The 19586-nt window shown below is 45.8% G+C and overlaps 1 protein-coding gene across 2 annotated transcripts; it reads right to left on the bottom strand.

Moving 5' to 3' along the window:
- Positions 1-202: 202 nt before the first annotated feature.
- Positions 203-18924, bottom strand: SLC13A5 (solute carrier family 13 member 5). 2 transcript variants are annotated; one of them, XM_074845193.1, is made up of 13 exons: positions 18782-18924; positions 13743-13850; positions 10836-10964; positions 9877-10013; positions 9242-9456; positions 7422-7593; positions 6131-6253; positions 5388-5600; positions 4491-4612; positions 4094-4212; positions 2716-2877; positions 1384-1521; positions 203-655 (listed from the first exon to the last, which is right to left on the bottom strand). In XM_074845193.1, exons 2-13 carry the CDS (start codon positions 13845-13847, stop codon positions 527-529), a joined length of 1764 nt encoding a protein of 587 aa, XP_074701294.1. In that variant the 5' UTR covers positions 13848-13850; positions 18782-18924; the 3' UTR covers positions 203-526. The 2 variants fall into 2 exon arrangements, with proteins under 2 accessions (XP_074701294.1, XP_074701293.1); XM_074845192.1 differs by lacking the exon at positions 18782-18924 and having other exon boundaries at positions 13743-14085.
- Positions 18925-19586: the final 662 nt, after the last annotated feature.

The following is a 19586-nucleotide window of genomic DNA, read 5'->3' as shown; positions in this document are numbered from 1 at the left end:
CTACTGCATGGTTGAGGCCCAACTAAAACACAACATAACGTGACGTACCCCTTCCTTCACCGGACAAGTGACAACAGGGATTTCTCTGCACTGCTGCTGAGTTGTGGGCGTAACAGTTAATGAGTTTTCAGCCGCTGCCTGGGTGCAGTGTTCAACGCCCACGATTTACAAGTACAAACCAGTGATACAATAGTTCAAACCGTTTGATACAACAGCCCGCCCTCTCTTTATTTAAAGTTCGATAAATTCTAAATTGCGACCCCGATTGGAGGTACAATGGATCACCTGGTCATACTTATGATCCAGACACATGATCCTTAGGGTTGTGTAATTAAAGAGCACTTTTGGTTCCAGCACGACTGGAATAAATTTGAGTTGGTTCATGCCTGGCCTGACATGTGACTCCCAGACGGCAGGAGACGCCTGACACTGGATCTGAAGTGGCAGTGACTCTGCACAGGGCTTCGGGCAACAGGCAGCAGTATTAAGGGTCCCTTTCTTGTTCAACACGTGAATTCTTCACTGCTCACTGGTTCGCTGTGCTGTTTGCCCAGGCTGGGAACGTGTCCAGCTCAAACATAGGTCTTCCCCATGTGTTGATGGCCAGTGTGACACAGAAGACTCCAATGATGTTCATCACTATTCCAGATCTAACCTGCGAGGACAAAAGTCCAAACCAACAACAATAACCAAACACCAGCACAGCAAAGGGCAGCGAGGCCTGTTTGTACATGCACAAGAAAGAAACGTGGTCAAATAAATCACAGAAATAGCCATTGTACCCACTGCCCTGTGGAAATACCAGGGAACACACCGTGCAAAGCCTTTGAACACTTTGGTATGTGACTAGTCCCGGAGCTTTAAGGCATGTACAAGTTGCTCATTAGTTAAAGAACAGCTCCTGCCCGCTTCAAGTCTGCAGTTAGAAAACCGATGATGTTTGGGTGTTTGGCACAGGACCAGGCGCTGCGTGGTCTGGCAGGCAATCAGAGGACCAGAGCCTAGGGCAACTGATTGTTACCTTCTGCTTTCAGCTGCGGGCGAAACAAGGCTTCGGCTGCACTCGCCAAAGCCCCAGAAGACTGGAAAGCACTGACTGCATTTTAACCCTTCAGTGGTTAAGAGATTTATGACTTGCCAGTCCAATTGGGCTGGGCTGCATGTCTGCCCATGCCTGTGAGAACGGTACTGCTGCTCCAGAGATGCAAATCTTCACTGCAGTATTAACACCGCGTGACAGAGGGGCATAAGGTGGTGGTTACAGCCCATAAGAGCTTCCAGGTACTTTGGAAACACTCGGCTAAGAAAAGTAAATTCTCACCATATTTCAGGATAAAAGCAATGGAGAGCTCCAGATAAGAGACAAGGAAATGATCATCTTACCATATCCAAAACACGGATGTGGCCGTAGGAGAACACTATCGCGTTTGGCGGTGTTGCAACAGGTAACATGAAGGCAAAGGAAGCGCTGAGAGTGCCGGGCAGCATAACATACAAGGGGTGGATCTTCACAGATGCAGCCTGTGATGAAACGGAAAGAAAACTGCACTGGAGGTGTTCCGAAAGAAAAGCATAAAGGATGTTTCCCAGACCACTGGGACACACGGGCTCCTCTCATTTCCTGGTATTATTGCACCAGAGTCGTTTACAAGCATTTCATTCTGAAATCCACACGTGCTTAAAGCTGACTTTGCCTCGTTTCCTTTCCCACAATACTTAAAACCAATGTTGATTCCTTCTTGTTGTTTGCTTTGCTCTATGGTATAATTTGGAGTTCTGGTCAAATTTATCCAACTGTCTTTTCTTTGACCTCAGACCACACTTCTGCCAGGATAACACAGGGATGGGATTATAATCACTAGGTATGTGGAGTAACACTGTTAGACGTTACATAAACTCTGAGGGACTCAGAACTTCAGTGCCAATTTAAGTCACTAATAGCTCAGCACTCTTGATTGGGATAATTTTACTTTGATGAAATGATCTAGAATTTTCCAAATTAAAGAACAAAGTAACCTGTTTTTTCCTTTTTGCTACAATTTCAATTCTGCTCAGAAAAGACAGCAAAACTTACCAGGTTGTCCTCCATAAATTTTTAAATTGTTCTGGCTTCTGATGGAAAATGACACATTTCAAATAATACTTTCTGTATTCTAGCATAAAACCATGAAGATGAAGGAACCATTCAAAGGAATTAATAGAAAGTGCTGGATTTTGGTTTGGTTTGGGTTTTTTGTGTGTGTTTTTCCAGTTCTGAGTTGATGGTCAAATACAAAGTGACCAGAAGTAACTGACATTTGTTGATCTGTATTTAGAAAAAGTGCCCCAGTTCACTTTCTGCAGGGCCAAGGGACACACCTGGCAGAAGGCTTGAACTGGCTCCCCTCCAGTGAGGGAGCCGTGGGACAGGCGTCCTCAGCCAGCGCCTCCCCCCAGGAGGCGGGTTCTCAGGCTTCAGGTGCATCGCAGGGGCGGATGGGAGAACGTTCGCACTCCCCCTTCCCATCCACATACGACGCTATAAACTCGGCAGCGAACACCACCTACATCACTGTCCATCACGGCGTACTGTCAGGCGACGGTTTCATTGCTGCCTTTCAGATGAGCACTGGAGCAACGTTCAAGACAATAAATACAGTATTGCTTTGCCTCTAGAGACTGTCGGCTTAACTCTGTTCCCCAGCTGCCAGGACAGCGGGATGGCAGTACCCTTACCATGGATGAGAAGACAGGGAGGAAGAGGGTGGCTGTGGCGACATTGCTGGTGCATTCGGTGAAGACTGCGATAATAAGTGAAAGTACCGTTGCAATGGCCCATGGTGGGATAGATCCTAGTGGAGTCATTTGATGACCCAGCCAAGCTGAGAGCCCAGAGTTCTGACAAGGAAAAAAAAGTGGTTTTCAGTGAGGCTGAGAACCCCTAGCTCGTGAACAGGGAACTCATGTGTAACATTGCTGCCAAATAATGCTAAATGACTCCTGAATGATATAAACACCATCCGGGAAAGTACAACGATCTGTCACAAAACACAAAAACTAATACTGAGTCCCACTTTCCTGATTTATCCAGAACCCAAATACTTGCTTACACTTCAGTTACAAAATTATGGCTTTTCGCTAAACAGAGACAATTATTGCTGAGATGATTGCGAATACTTCATGTATCACTCAGAAGTTTCCTGGCACGTTTCCCTAAGGTTTCTGAAGATACTGATGCCGTATGAACACATCTATTGTAGGAACATAGGCAGTGATTGACTCAAAGCAGCTTACAAAACCTGTGGCTTGATGGCTTCTAGTGCTCTGGAGCTTTAATAATGGATGTGTGATGTATGTAGATGAATGTAAGGCCCTAGAGCTTTAATTTGCCCCATGGTTTAAAACTACCTAGCCACAAAACTTAGATCTGAACATGAATTTCCCAAAGCATGGCACTGTTGATAGCTAAGGCTTGCTTTGATTTAGATACACCTTAGCAGTGATGAAGGAAACAGTATGATTCACCTCAAAATTCTTTTCTGTTTGGGGAATTCAGCTGCCTTTTCTGTGAATTTCTGAACCTGGGATCAGACCATGGGCTTTGCCTGGCAACAGCCACTGACAAGAAGCTCAAGAAACCCCAGTGTACACAATTTTGGAAGATATCTACCCACAATGATTTTCTCCCTGACCACTTCAGTAGTGGTTTGGTTTAAATCTGAAGATATATATCCTTTAAACAAACCTCAAATGGTTCTAAAAATCTTACAAGTGTTATCTATGCTTCTATTTTTCTAGCCATGGCTGGGATGGGGATGATAGCAGAAATAAGAAAGGCTGCTTTTCTGGTCTGTCCAGCAGCGAAGATCCCAAACTACTCAGCAGCCTCCAAGAGCTAAGATAAATGGAAGAAACTTGGTCAGAGCGCACAAATTCCTGAAAAAGAGGCCCAAACATTCACCTCTCCTCCCAATCTTTGCTAATTTGGATCTGTCTCCAGACCTGAACATCTCTACTGGGTTTGGCTTTGGGTGCATGCCCAGTAATACAGGACTAGATAACAAACCAGGGAAGTTCGCCTTTGAGTCAGAGAAAAACAGATGTCAGGACATACTGCGCTTGCATCAGCCAAAGCAAAACCTCCTCCCAGCAGCAGCACAATGCTCCAGGGCATCTTCCTCTGAACCACATTCCAGTCTAGCAGCGGGGCTGATAAAAATGGCTTTTTTATATCTGAAGTGAGAAATGAAAAGCAGAACATGTTTTAGGAGAGGGAAGACATTTTGTCTCCTGTTCTATAAGATACTAAGGAAAGACCCAACAGGCAGATGCACATTACTGAGGAACCTGCACAGGGAAAGGGTAATACCCATCAGCAAGACCGTGCCCAGCCCTGCCCAGGAGGTGAGGGAGGTGAGCTACCCTGGAGAACTGCATGCAAATCCAGGATATGTTTCTGCCGTGTTAGCTGGAGCTGGCTGTTTCAGTGTTACAATTCCTCTCTTAAGTACCTTCTTCAGCCTGTTCAGGGTCAGACATGCTTGGATTCCAGCCTATGAATTTGGGTTTATTAGCCGGAAGGATAAACAGTAGCAGGGCAATAAACACAGCAGGAGCAGAATCAGTGATATACCTAAAGAAGAAAAGAGGATATAGTTTAGACAACTTTCTCCCAGAAGATGGCTGCCTTCCAGCACTGCAGTCACTGCTCTTTGTCATCCTGTTTGGGGATTGTTCATTAGCAGAATGGGTCATTAGTTCATGACTAAGGTCTCTCAGACCTGCCACAACACAAACACCGTAATAAAAGAAACTAGCTACAATACACATTAATAACCCGAGTGACAGATGACAACGGCTCCCGGGAGCAGCGTTCCTTCTCTGTGGTGAAGCCAAGATTCAACAGCTGTATCTCAAAGACATGTAAAGAAATGGCCTGAATGAGAGTCCCATCATGCATTTTATGTTCTTAACGTGCCACAGACATCATGCAAAGAACCATTCAAAGCACCAAATCAATTTCCCAGGGAGTTCTAAGCTATTGTTTAGAGGTGGCATTACCAAGTACTCAAATGACACCACAACTGATTGCAGCTCATACAAATAAAACACTAACGTGTACGTCAGCGTGACTGAGACCAGCATTACAGAATTTTCTCTTCCTTTAGGAGGTTCAGCTTGCTCCAGTCTCCAGCCTCCACTGCCTCCACAGTCTCCAGCCTCCACAGACGGTCAGACAACAGGTCAGTTGGTGCTTCCACGCACAAGCGATAGGATCAAGCCCAGCAAACACATGAATTCAGATAAGGGTGGAACGAATGACCCCGCACTCAAGATGGAATGTAAGAACAAGGAAATCTGATTCACAGCCAAGAGGGTATAGGATGAAAAAACCCTTAAAAACTTACTTTTCTCCTTCTGGGAAGAGCCTGGCGGCCCAGCCTTTTACAAAGCCTGGGTGTCTGGAAAACCACAAGAGAACCAGCAAAACAAACATTAGGAGGACATTGAATTCAGCATAAGAGATAGGGCCTAATTTCTTCATTTCTGCCTTCAGCACGTTGTATGCAGCTTTTTCTTTAGCAGTTCTCTCTGTCCCACAGCCCCAGCTTTTTTTAAAGCTTTAAGAAAAAGGGAGAAGAAAATGCTGTAAGTATTAACATACTAGAAGGATTTAACATGCTTGCCACTCTGAAGCTGTCACTCCTGGGGACAGACACAGACTACAGCAGAGGCCAGGAACAAAGAAATGACAACAGTGTCAACGTATTTCATGGAGACATGCCAGTTCTCACAGAAGAATGGGGTCTATGAATGGATGTAAGTCTCTGTCCAATTTGGAGCAACCTGGGATGAAAAACTCAGTTTTGAATGAAGGGTAGCAAAACAGATATGCCTGCTCTCCTAGGGCTGAAATTCACAGGTATGAAATTGAAAAATAAAAAGGCAATTCTGCCTGAACATTAAGAATGTATAAAGCTTTTGCCTCAGTGCAACTTGCATGAACACAGAAGGTTTCCAGGCCTCAAAAGTTGCTGTGAAATGGAACAAAATTACTAAGTGTCAATGCATTTGTTTTATCCAGATTTCTCAGTAAGCTGATCTGCAGCAGCTGAGGGGTTTACACAATATCATGTAGTTAAATACTCACTTGAGTCCCATGAAGGAGCACTGTAACCAAAGCCAAGCTAGTACCAACATCAGAATCATGTTTGGAAATGCAAACCCAAACCAGGAAGCAAAATTCACTATATCATTATTGTTGGGGTATAACCTGAAAAGAAAAGAAAAATGCTTTCTGCATGAATGTCCAAACTTTTAGTAACCTACTCTCCCTTTAATACGTGCTAGTGACAATTATACATGTAAACCTAGGAAAGCCATTACAAGTAATCACAGGCAACATCCATAGCCCAGCTGAAGTCAAGAGAAAGGCACCCAGGATTTCAGAGCAGAACTGAAATGATCCTCAGTTCCTGTGCTTTAATGCATATAGGAGCTCATGTTGATATTTTAGGTCTCAGTCAGATAAGCGCTGCTGAGAGATCTCCCACACATTCCAGGTGCCTCTCACTTCCAACATGCCTGCTCATTTACCCCAATTTCTTCCTCCCATTCATTCTAATAAGAGAGGGAGAATTGTCTTTCCTGAAATTAATAGCTGGCTGCACTTCTGCTCACTTCAGTAGAAGACAAAGTTGCTAGTTGGCTCAAAAGAATGAAGCCAGTGTTTTAAGAACAGCAATTTTTGTTCTTCCCTGTGTCCACCAATAATGAGTGGAGGAAAAATACCAGTAGCAAACTTCCAGCTGGGTGTTAACACCGATGGGCAGTGTGGCAGCTGAGGCTGCAGTACTCCCAACAGAAGGAAGCAATGTTGAGGGACTCTTGGGGAGTCTGCAAAATTTCCACTGTAGATTACGTTGCATTTAAATCAATTCCCAAACTCAGTTTAGCAAAGACAGTATTTTGTGGATAACTCATTTCCTTTACAACAGTATCTGTACAGTTCCCACAGCCACAGCATGGGGGAATATTACAAGGCAAGGCTAAGCTATTTTTAGCTCTCTTCGGTGTGCTTATGAGAAGAGTTAATCAGACATTCTTCTGATGCTCTTCACTGCAGTCCCTCTGCTGATGTGCTGCATTTCAGGTGAAAAAGAGGAGGCAGAAGAACCAGTGTCTCATGATCAACCAGCTGATTGCTGATTACCAGCAAGTATTTCCAAGTTTCTCAGAAGACCTATAATACCAGCACACAGCTGCCTAAAAAAGGTTGAACCACAAAAATGAGGCCCATCACTTCATACACACTCCTCACTCTCAGTTCATTAACTGGTTATTGCTTATAGTTTGCAACTGAAACTGTCACCTAAGACTAGTCAGTTGGTGACAGAAACAGTAAGGTGGTGTAAGTAAGAGAAACAGCAAGAATGGCTTACTGATTCATCTGGCCTTTCAATACCATGTTTGGTCCCGTCCCAGTGAGTGTTGCAGTTCCTCCAATGCTGGCAGCATAGCACACACAAAGTGTCATTCCCTTACACACACGCTTCCTCATTTTCTTTTCCTCAGAAGATCTGGGGTCATCAGGGACTTGTCCATTGCTTATGACTAGACACAAAGAAGATCACTTGTCTCAAGTAAAGTTATGGAGGCAGAGAGTTCAGGACAGGGTCTGCAGGCACAGTGCTTCCTGTTTATGTATGCCGTGTATTATAATTAAAAAAACCACAGATATGTCCCTAAATACTCTGGACTCGTGTTCAAGAGGACCTGAAGAGAGAGGTTGTCAGTCTGGGTCTACATGATCCAAGGATGCTGTCGTCCATCTCGGTGCCACAGTTTCTCAGCAGTAATTTCCTGTTTCACAGAGAGGTTTACCACCAGCCAGATACTGTAGTCACTGGAACCATTCCAATACCACAGCAAGAGCCCAACCGGCTTTAACAGCTGTGAATATGGGCAGAAAAAACCCCACCCAAAACCAAATTCTTGCCTGGCATAACTATTAAGATCAATATGTTATGTCAGTTTAATTCAACTGTGAAATTTTGCTGCTGTGCCCATTGTTCTCTGAGGTTAACAGTCTAATATTGAAGTCTGACTGGACTAACGGAGCAGGACAATTAATTTATGGCAATTACAACCAACTCACAATACCAAAGGGTATTTTTGCACACATTTATTACCTTCACTACACGTTAAAATAAATTTGCCAGCAAAGCCAAGCAGATCCTTCTAAGTGGACAGAAAATGGGCAAAATTATTATTACTGGTCTTAGAGCAGAAGTCTGGTTTTGGGATTCAAGAATCATCAACATTAAAAAGAGCATTTGCAAATACGAAAACTTATCTTTAATACAACTGTTTGTTGTCACTCTGTAACCAAGTGGCATCCTTGTGGGCTTGCACATCTTACGTAAACAGGGTGCCTGAGCTTTGCACAATCATAGTGCACTCTCCTTCACAAGAGAGGTAAGGAATGAAGTGACCAAAAAGCAGACATCACGTATCTAAACTGTGTATCCAAACAAATAGCAGCAACGTTGGGCACACCTAAACACCCTTCTCCTACACTATGCCTCCGCGGACACGTGAGCCAGCAGAGCAGTGAAATCAGAGGGACTGAGTCTGTGGGCATGGTTCAAACCAAGTGAAACCTACTGCAGAACCACAGCACTGACAGAAGGACCTTGTGGAGTAAAGCACCAGGGTAAGATGACACCTTAAAGTGTTCCACGGAGTGGTTTGTCTGCTGTGAGTCAAACAACACCAGCTCCTCTTTCAATGTAGCTTTTAAAGCATTCCTCTTTCTTCTCCCCACCTCCACATGCAGTCTGATCAATAAAGAGATATTTATTACCCCAGAAGCAAAACAGGTTGCATTTATACAAAATTTTTCAAACATTCCTACATGGCTTAGAAGCCAAATCCCCACTGATAATCGCAAGATTTAGAAAGTGCGATGCTGGGGGGTTGGATGATATTTCCCACAGGATATGCTTTTCACTTCCCTGAGCAGGCAGTTAAGTCTAGGGAAATGATGGCAGGATGATCCCAACTTAAAGGAAAGAACCTAACAATCTGCATGGGATCTAGCACTAAGCATAACAAAATGACAGCCACCAAAATTGGATGGCGTTTTGTAAAATGTCATGCATTTAGGGATTTTCAGTCAGGTTACCATCCTCTTTCCTTGGAAAAGAGAACTCGTGTAGCAGGTTCAGCAGAATCAACTCACTGCTGCGTAGGCCCTCACCATGCACTGAAGTGGGATCCGACGCATTCTTCTCCTCCAGCTCAATCACTGTGTTTGTTTGCCCAGTTGCTTGTTCCATCATGGTCACATCATACTCTGTGTTGTCCATTTGATCCAGGACAGCCTGGACAATGGGAACCATCATGGCAGTGGTGGCTGTGTTACTTATCCACATGGACAGGAAGGCAGTGACTATCATAAATCCCAGCATGAGGCTGAAAAGAGAGAAACAGGCAGAGGAGAAAGGAGGACTAGGCTTCGTAGTCGCTGTGATTTAGAAAGCAGAGCCCAGACAGGGCTGTGTGTAGTGTCCAGTAATACAAAGCAGGGCCACATTCCCTTCTAGGACAACTCTGCCACTTCACTAAGGAATCCCAGAAGGCCACTTGGCTCCTTAGTCCGCACATGATTAAATACGTCATCATTTTGTCCCCAGTGGCAAGCATCTAGAATTTAGCCAGATGCTGTTTTGGCTAAAGGACAAATAAACTGTTCCTGCTGCCACCTCTGGAAACTCTGTGTAAGTGCAGCTACAGAGGTTCTTGAAGGTTCCCTTCTCTACTGACTGTTAAACACCATCCCTAGGCCTCTGCTAAACTGACAGAGGCAAGGAAGAAGCAATGTAATACTCTTACAGTGCAGGTTTCACCCCAAGAATCAGCAGGACCCTCAGCGCAATCCTTTTGTGAAGATTCCACTGTTCAACAGAAATTGCAACAATCAGCCCTCCAACAAAGAGCATGTTTGTGTCATTTAGGTACTGCAAGCACACCTGGAAAAGAGAGAAGGTAGGTCAGGGGCTCAAACTCAAGCCTCTTGAGAGCTTTTCTAGTACAGTTTGTCTTCATCTTCTCAGAGCAACTCACTGCACCAGGCCCCACCCCAGCACTGGCGTGTCTCTAGAGCTGTCTCCAGTTTCCTGAACCCTGATCTCCTTGCTAAGTGCTGCACTGCCTAGTGCAGGGGCTCTTTGTGCATGATGAACCTTCTTTTTGGATCATCAGGAGTTAATAAAATACAAAATGACAGCAGGTTCCTAAAACATTGTTAGGGGCTCAAAGTATTGTGTACGCCTTAGAAATGCTGAGCTCCAAAACGGGTTTCTCAGCACCTTTTAGCAACCACACCTGCCCTTGCCAGTGTGTGGGCCAGCAGCGAGCCTGGGCTGCAGCGCCCGAACACGGCCTCTCTCCCTTCAAACAGCCAGAAGGAGCTTGGGAGGGCACACAGGGTACTTGCTGGTGTCTACCCTGTCAGCAGTCTGTCCCACGCGTTCTGGAATCTCCCAGAGGATACGTTGGCGCTGCTCTTGCATGGGATGGGCTATGAACACACCAGCTGCTGGCACCGGTGGCATCCACACCCAGAAACAGCCCTTCCCCTCTACCACCCTAAGCCCACACCCTCAACGTTTTGGGCAAACGCGTACTGAGTTCAGCATCCTCCCCTACAGGAACCCCGAACACCACTCAGCATGTTCAAAAACAGCAGCGCAGGACTGGAGCAATCCTGTCAGACTTGTTTGCGAAATATGGACGGGGGATCAGAGCAATGAATATCCCTGTGTCAGATCTGTATTGAGCAAGTTTCTTACTGATTTAGAGCTCTGAACTCCAAGCAGAGGGAAAAATACCACAGGCATGAGGGAAGTAACAGCCAGTGGGATCACTTCAGTGCACCAGTACACCGCCATGATGATGATGATATAGGCACATTTGGCCTCCTGCAACATAACGGAAGACATGTTTAAACATACAAAACTTTCTTAAAGACACATTGGTAGCTACACATCAGTAGCTCTTATAAGGGGCCCAAATGCTCCACTGTCTGCCGCTTAACAAGTTGTGCTGAAATAGGTAGCAGAGACGTGAGGATTTAAACTTGTACTTTTAAACCTTGTTCTGAAGCCACTTGCATAAAAAGATCTTTTTGACCACAGTGTTTGTTCTAATGCACCCCCACAAAACGTAGGGTGTGAGAAGGACAAACCTTCCACGAGTAGGTAAGTACAGAGTTTGCAGTGTGCAATTACCTCTTGGCAGTTGGCGTAAGCAGATTTCACATGTAGGAGACAAGAATTTTTAATACTGTTTGTAGATTCGGGCATTTCTATTTTGAGTTAATTATTTTTAAATGGATGGCCAAATTTCCCAGTGCGGATGATTAGCTTGTCTGAAATTCACAAGTCACACCTGAGCCCAGAAACGATATGACTGAATAATTTAGAAGTTTGTAACTTTCTAAAGTAACTCTTAAAGCAAAACTCTTTTACCTTTTTATTTGTTGACTAAGCACATTAGAGGTATTTAATTACTTTCCCAGATCATACTGTGCTTACCTACTAAGGGGATTCCCTAGATTAGAAATGTTGTAACCTGTCTTTTTATACTGTTGATCAGGCACTTTTGTACCCTAGCCTTCCTTGGTTTGTACTTCCAAAACTGTTAGGAGAAGCAAGCATTCATTAGCCAACAGTAAACAGTGTTTTAAAGCTTAAGTCAGTGTTCTGTAGTTCAGAATTTGCTCACATTTAGAGTATGTGTTTATAGGATTTTATTCTAATACAACAAATGGGACTTTATTGCAAAAATAAATGGTGTTACAGTGACATTTAAAAATTGCTGTAAGGTGATATTTATAAATAGGGGTGTGTTTTCCTTCATTTAGTTGAGAAGCTTAAGAACCAGAAAACAGCCTTTGTAAATAATTTGAATATTTTTTTTTCTTCAGGCTTCCAGGAGATTACTTACAGCACAAGTTCTGAAAAAAATATTTCTTCAGAGACTGAAGGATATCAGACAGATCCTGTTTAAGTCTCTTCCCTTAATAAATATGAGGTGATGAAACAATTTCTGCTGTACTACAGTAACTAAGTGCTAGAACTGACTGTGGTTAATCTGTTGCCAGTGTGAAAGACAGATCAACAGTCCTGAGTGAATAAAATTCACAATACAGAAGAAACACTGGTTTTGTAGAGTGGAGAGTAAATAATTTATGTGAAGTTCAAAAATACAACCATGCTTATAAATTAACTCCAACAACCACAGCCAGTTCAAACAACCAAAGATCTGGAATTAAATCTGTATCTATACCTCTGCCTAATCTGTGATTTATGGGAACTGTCACAGAATGTTTCTTTGGTGTCTCCATGCAGTTGACAAGAAACACAGTGATCTGCCTCACCGAGAGCTGAAAAAGCAGTTACTGATGGAAATGTTACTCTCCCCTTGTGAAATACTGTGATTTCCCAGATTACACTGATGACACAATATTCCTACAAATACCGGTAAACTGAAGATGTACTTATTTTTTTAGAGAAATTACTTTTCCCAGTATTGATCAAAGTAGTGCCTAACAGTCAGGAATTCCTCTTTCTCTAAAGCACCAGCATTCAACTGAAAGGCAGGGCTGGTGTTACTTGGACAGGTAAACCAGAACGGCTGGCAATTTTGTGTATAAATATGCATGACATTTTCCTGTACTTTAAAATACACTGAGCAATACAGGTCACTCTGAAGAAAGACTGTTTTTTGTATTAGAATAGCCTCTAAAGCTCCAGTAGGCTAAAATACCGTAAGCTGAGCTTTCACATTTTGCTAGGAATGCCAGAAGACATTAAAGACCAGTCTTCACTGGGTTATTCCAATTTTATGCTGGTATAACTTCACTGACAGCAAAGGAGTTGTGCCACCGCCATCACTGGAGTAAGATGGATGTGAATTCGAGGGTATTGCATTTGAAACCCTGTTAACTGTCACTGAGGAAGAATGTCACTCAGCAACACTCCTTAAAGTATCTCAGAGCCTGCACAGCAGAGTGAGCTGGAAAGCCCTTAAGTCCTGTCTTTCAGTCCGCTGCCATCGTTACTAGATAATACAAGACACAATTCTAAATGTGCAGGCCAGTTATGAATGTACTTGTCCTTGGCCCAAAAAGAATTGCATCTAATTTGCAAGGTGGGTTGGGTCCGTAGCAGCCCCGGGTCCTGGCAGTGGCACAAGGTCAGGATGAGCAGAGATGGGCACAGAGCTGCTTCTGCTAGTCCAGCTGCACAGCACCAGTGTCCCAGGACCGCTCAGGGGTGACACCTGCAACACACCTTCCCCAGCTCTGGGCCTGCAGCTGGCTCAGCAGCTGACCGAGCGCACAGAAATGCTCAGGGACGGGCTGGCGGGAAGGGGCACTGCCGTGGCAGGATCGGGCACCGCCTGCTCAGGTGGCAAAGGAGAGGCTGTGGCCAGGGCGGACCGGGCAGCCAGCGCTGCTCAGGCTGTGTGGGCACGGCCCTGCACCGGGCGGGCGAGCAGGATGGTGCCCAGCAAGCCAGGGCAGGGCCCGTGCGGCGGGCTGGGACCGGGGCTCTTGGGGAGCAGGGGATGGAGCTGGGGGACGGAGGGGGGCTCCTGGGGGGCAGCAGGAGAAGGAGCTGGGGGACGGGGGGGGGCTCCTGGGGGGCAGCAGGGGACAGACCTGTGGGACTCTGTTCCCCACAGGCACTTACCCGCGTCGGCACAGCGACCGGCAGCGGCAGCAGCAGCAGCGGCGTGAGGAAGAGGATGGCGAAGGACCGGTACCTCAGGAGGGGCCGCAAGCACGCCGGGGCCATCTTCTGCGGGGATACACGGTCAGGGCGCCGGCAGGAGCAGCGCCCGCCGCTGCCGCCTTAAGTACGGGGCGGCGGGGCCGCGGCGGGAGGGACATGGCGGGGGGCGACACGACCCGCCCGCGCCCTGACGGGACACCGGGCCCGCCCGTGCCCTGACGGGGGCCGGCCGCTCCCGCCCTCAGGGCACCGGGCCCGCTCCTCCCGCCCTCAGGGCACCGGCCGCTCCCGCCCTCAGGCGCTCCCGCCCTCAGGGCACCGGCCGCCGGTAGCGTGCAGGCGCGGGCCAGGAACGAGTGGGCCGCCCGAGAGCCGCCGGTAGCTCATCCGCCAGCCCCGCGGGCCCCTCCGTCCCTCCCCGCGGCCGCCGGTAGCGGCCCTGGAGGAGGCGGTGCCGGCAGCCCCTGCCCGACACCCGGCAGTTGCCCTCACAAGTCCCAACCCGCCGATCCGCTCCATCTCCGGGGCGTAGCACGTGGCGTTTCCCGTGTCCCCGCTCCTTACGTCCCTCTGCAGCCCCCCATGAACGGGGAGAGCTGCCCAAGGGCTGCGCGTCCGGCTGCCGCACCGGCTGGGAGACTTTTAAGAAGGTGCCGCGGAAAGCTGCGCGCAGCGCGGATCCTCTCGGCACGGCCCAGGGCGCGCTCAGGTGCTGCGCGCTCGGGAGGGGCTGGCGGTGCCGGGGAGGGTGGCGAGGAAGGACTGGGCTCCTCCAGGGAAACGAAGAGTTAAAGCCACCGTGGGGGCTCCCCAAAACAAAGGTCTGCGCAGGCATGCATGGCTGTGTTCGACTGCCTATTATTTTGTGAGAGATTGGGTGTCTGCGATCTGGGTTAAAAATAACCCGGAAAGGTTAACTTGGAAGGCTATTTTTTGTGTTGTTCATTTCAGTGATTTGATCTACAGTGTAGCCAGAGAGTCAGAACCAGAAGTGATGGCACTACTGAAAGGGTGGCAAGTGCTATCAAGATGGCAGAAAGGAACAACTGGAGGGACTGGAAACAAGACTGAAGACAAATAATTTGCTGATATTTTATGTTCTGCTTCTGGGATGTCAACAGTCACCTGAAATTGAAGGCAGCATAAATCGTATCTTGGCAATTTGATCCTGCAGTCTCTTAGTACAGTCTTACCAAGCAGTTACTGACAGAAATAAAGAATTCCACAGCAAGTGATGAGGGAGCTCTGTCTACAGCTTGCGCTATTTGTCCTCTGCTGACCAGAGGAACTTGAGTGACAGAAGTGCAAAACAAGACACTCCAATGTTACTGTTCTGTTTGTAAAAGCAGTTAATGTCCACTAAGGAAAATAGTAGCCAACCGGATCTGGACGGATTCCAGATCTTCAAACCTTTAGCAGCAGTCCCTCTGGGTAACCTACCAACACAGAGGAAACTTCACACCACTGCAAAGCCCAGCAGAAAGTGGGGAATCAGCCAAAACTCGCATTCCTGTGGCTAGTCTCCAATGAAAAAATGGTCCCTGATCAACAAAGAAGAAGAACTACAAGCACTTAAATAAGAAAATGCAAAGAGATAACTCCAAAGGAGTTGTACTAAGGTTCACTTTGATAGACCAGTGCAAATAAGATTTGCTGTCTTCTTGTTTAAATGAGATGCAGTGCAGAAAAGAGGAAATAAAGGGAAAGGCCATGAACATGTGTTTATACCTTTAGATGGACTAATCCTGTGAAAGGAGACTTCCTTGCTGTACCTCGGAATGAGATCAGGGACTCCTGTGGGCAATTCAGTGAGGCAGTCCATGCCTCAGTGTCCTCTTTTGTCAGATACAGAGAAGGGAAACAATAGTTCCTTATTGTGCAGAATTACTGCAAACTTGCCTTCAGTGTGCCATGCAAAGTGCATTCTATGATATGGAAAAAAACAAAAAAGGATTTGCAGAAAAGAACAAGCGTCTGAATAATAGGAAATCAGACTGAAAGACAGTGGAGTACCCTCTTCTGCTGTTCATATAGCGACTGTCAAGCAGAAGGGTGTACCTTTGGAAGAAGGGGAGAAACACCATTTTCCCTTGGGTTCTTAGGAGCAGCTGACTTGCGACAGGGATGAGAAGACGGTGCAGGTCTCCCAAGAGACTGTAGAGCAGAGAGGAAGGAGCAAAGGAAGAAAACAGGGCAGTGTCAATGAGGACCAGCAAGTGCCTGACCCTTAGAGATAAATACCCACTTCCGCATTCTTCTGGTGGAGCTGCCTGGTCAATACCAGCTGAATGAGAGAGGGAGATCTAGGAACAACATTGACGCCCGATTTGAAAGAAAGCGTGTCTAAGTCTTTATCTGAGCATGTTTTTATCTGAGACCCAGGTCCCAAACTAAGCAACTGGAATCTTTTCATGAATCAAGACCAGCACTGATAAACTGAGTTTAGAAACCTAAATTTAAAGGCATTCCCAGCACTTTGACTAAAGCAAAAGTTGGGAAAAATCTTAAGTGTGACCATGGAAATGAGCAACTTTTATTTCTTTTATTTTTTTACAAAAGTAGGCTCCTTTTCTAGAACTTTGCTTGAGGAGGAGAGCAGGTTGGTTTGTTGTGGTGAGTGTGAAATATTTGATCATGAAAAATGCCTGTGCTGACTGCTGAGGAGTCGATTTAGTGCCAACTACAGTTCCTGTGGAAGTCTGCTAGGAATTCAGCTAAAACCAAGCAAAGGAGCTGGTTGTTGCAGAGCAGCAAGGACAAAGTCCTGCATGAAATGAACCTGTAATCTTGAAAGGTAAATTCTGATCTTGTTACCCCCTTGCTCAGGCCACCCTGCCACTGCACACTTCCTATCTGAGATACCTCCACCACTATTTTATAAACCATTGGAGGTTTATATGTGTCAATTCATGCTCTGCTGTAAGAACCAGGAGGCCGAGAAGTTGCCTGAATCCAGATGTTAGAACCACATATTTGCGTATTGTCGCAAACAGCAGTGACATGGGCAGGAAGAAGAATATGAGTGAGGGCGAGAGATGAGACACTGACGTTCAGATCAGGAGGTGGAGAAGCTGTGCAGTGCAGCCAAGATGCAGGAAGGGGAGGGCATGGCTGGATGAAATGGGGAAGAGGGCAGTTCCAATGCAGGACAGGGCTGGGCACTTCTCTGAGGGATCAGCACGCACCAACAGGGAGAGGCGGAGGAGCATGTTCGGCCTGGCAAGTCTTCCAGCTGTTCCCTGTCCCCCTCAGTCTGTGTGTTCAACTCGGATACACTTGGCAGTGGCTGGATATGAGAGTGCTAAAGGAATGGCAGCTCTTTCACATAATTTGCCCATGAGCTTCCTCTTCACTGTGCCAAGGAGAAGGCGGACAAAGCTTTGGCTGCTTGCTTTACAGATCCAGTGTGACAGCCGGGTGAAAGGAAGCTGCAGAGAGCCCTTCGTGCTTGCAAAACCTCCAGCAGGAGGAGGTTTAGATGGTTCAAAGAGAGCATTCAAACAAAAACCTCCCACAGCCTGAAATTCAGCTCATGCTAATTGAGCACTAACTGCAGGCCTGCAAGAAAAAAAGAATCCTTTCCTCCAGTCAGTCCTGCTCCAAACATAGCAGAGACCAGAGCAGTATTTACAAATAGGTATGTGAGATGTGTGGTTTCATGGTCTTTAACTACTGCTTTAAAGACAGTAGGTAAAATTAGCTTTTGGTTGCAGACACCATTTAGAAGCAGGAGATTGTAGCAGCCTTTGGGCTAAATTTTGAGGTTGTTTTTGGTAGTCAGCTTCAAATCAATTTACAAAGGAACTCAGATCTTTGTCTTACAAAGAGACTTAGGCATGGGTGTGTCATGAAGCAGAACCAGGAGCTGAATCAGGTCTCCTGTACCTGCATCCCTTTCCCTGGAACAAGACACCACGGCTCCCATTTGCTGCTGTGCTGCCCTAGTAAACACGGGTATTTTAAAGCACTCCAGGAACCAAGGGTATGATGCAGTAACAGAGCCAGGCCCACCCATGGCTCACTGCCACTGACCTGCCCTGGCTTTCTTGCCATGTCTCAGCTGGTGGCTCTGGGGCTCACTGGAGCTTGACAAAGAAAGCAGAACTTTTTTCTGCTGAGTTAGTGAGCTGAATAGGTTCAGTGAAGTGTTCAGCGAGCACCAGAGCCAGCTCAGGAGACTGGGCCACTTATGGCTGGGAACAGGAACAGCTGGGAGAGGAACAGCCGCACCTTTCCAGACAGCAAATTTATAGATGAGCTTGACAGCACTGTCAAACCACACAGACTCTTGCACTCTTCCCTTTCATACTTCAGATACCAGGTTCCGTGACGGGAGCCACTGTAAAGAGTTCCACTCAGAAGTGGGACACTACTGGAGACTAATTAACAGAGGCTGACCTGCATTGTTTGGGTTAGTAGAAAGTGACTAGAAATCAAGACCTCTTGGAAGGCAGGAATTCCAGGGTCATCAGTCCGGCAGAAAAATTGGAAAATAAAGATTTTAGTATGTTTAGGTCATTCCCAAGAAGTTGCTTTTCTGATATATCTTATTCACTACAAGCCAATCATCCCAGTTACTCCTGCTCTTGCTGGATAGGAATGGTCTGTGGCATGGAGGCTTTACAGGTAGCAGTCGATTCATTTAATTACAGATATACATATTTTCTGCCTCTAATTCAAATGCTGTCCAAGCACACAAGTACAGTTTGCCTGTTTTAAAGTAGTCCATTTGACCTAGATAACCACTATTCCCTCTCCAGACAAAAACTCTCATGTTCTTTTTAAAGTTCTTTCATGTTGCAGGCTCCATGCAAGAGCTACAAAAGTTTTAACAAAACTATATTAAACAAGGACTGTAAGACCTATCATACTTGACACTGAGAAACAAAATTGAAGACAACTGACCCTGAGACATTCTAGGACTTAGCAGAAAAAAGAAGTGTCTTCTACCCAGCTTTTGAAAATCACATTTAAAAAACAACTAGCTCAGAACTTACCTCTGTGTGATGCTTGACTTAAAAAGATCCCTAGAAGAGGTCTTGTACAATAATGTTATGCACTGGAAGGTTTACACAGAATTTAAATGGAAAGAGTTATTACTGGCATTCAGAGAAAATCACTGTTTCATTACTTTCTGCTTTCCCTCCAATCAGTACTCTCCAGTCACTGCCAGTCCACTGTGTTGCTTTAGGAGTATCTTTCAACTAAGTTCCCAGTGGAGCATCTGATATTTTTCCAAGAAAAGCTTTTGAGACTCTGAACGAACAGTCCTTTCAGTACAATCCCTGTGCCCAACAACTTTCTACATAAAAGCCCTCATTATGAATTTTGAGTCAGTGAGGTTTTCTCAGTCAGTGTGTGTTGCTGATCAGGCTCTCTTGACCTAGAATTGGTATTTCCCGTATAGTTTGCATGAAGCCCTAAAGCACATTCAAATGCTGTGCAGGCTAATGACTACAAAAGAAAAAAAAAACAAGCGAAAATCACATTAAAAAATTTGATTTGGAATTGGCAACTCTGTAACCTCTCCCTTAGCTGCCATCTCATTAACATATTTGTTCAAAAGCCTTTTCTCTGCTTCATTACATAATTTGTGTTACAAAATTCAGATAAACACTCATTATTGCCAGGTCTAAATAATGGCTTACTGGGCTTCCTTTTTCTTCTCCTTCTTTTATTTTTCCCAGAGAAAAATGGGGGACAGAAGGGGCTTGTTTGGATGGGAAATGAACCACACCAATTTCTGAGTAACATCTGGGACATCTGTTGTGTATGGCATTACAGTACATTATGCAAATACCA

This window comes from Strix aluco, chromosome 19 (assembly GCF_031877795.1).
Source record: "Strix aluco isolate bStrAlu1 chromosome 19, bStrAlu1.hap1, whole genome shotgun sequence".
Lineage (NCBI taxonomy): Eukaryota > Metazoa > Chordata > Aves > Strigiformes > Strigidae > Strix > Strix aluco.
This window is presented reverse-complemented; position numbering and strand designations above follow the sequence as displayed.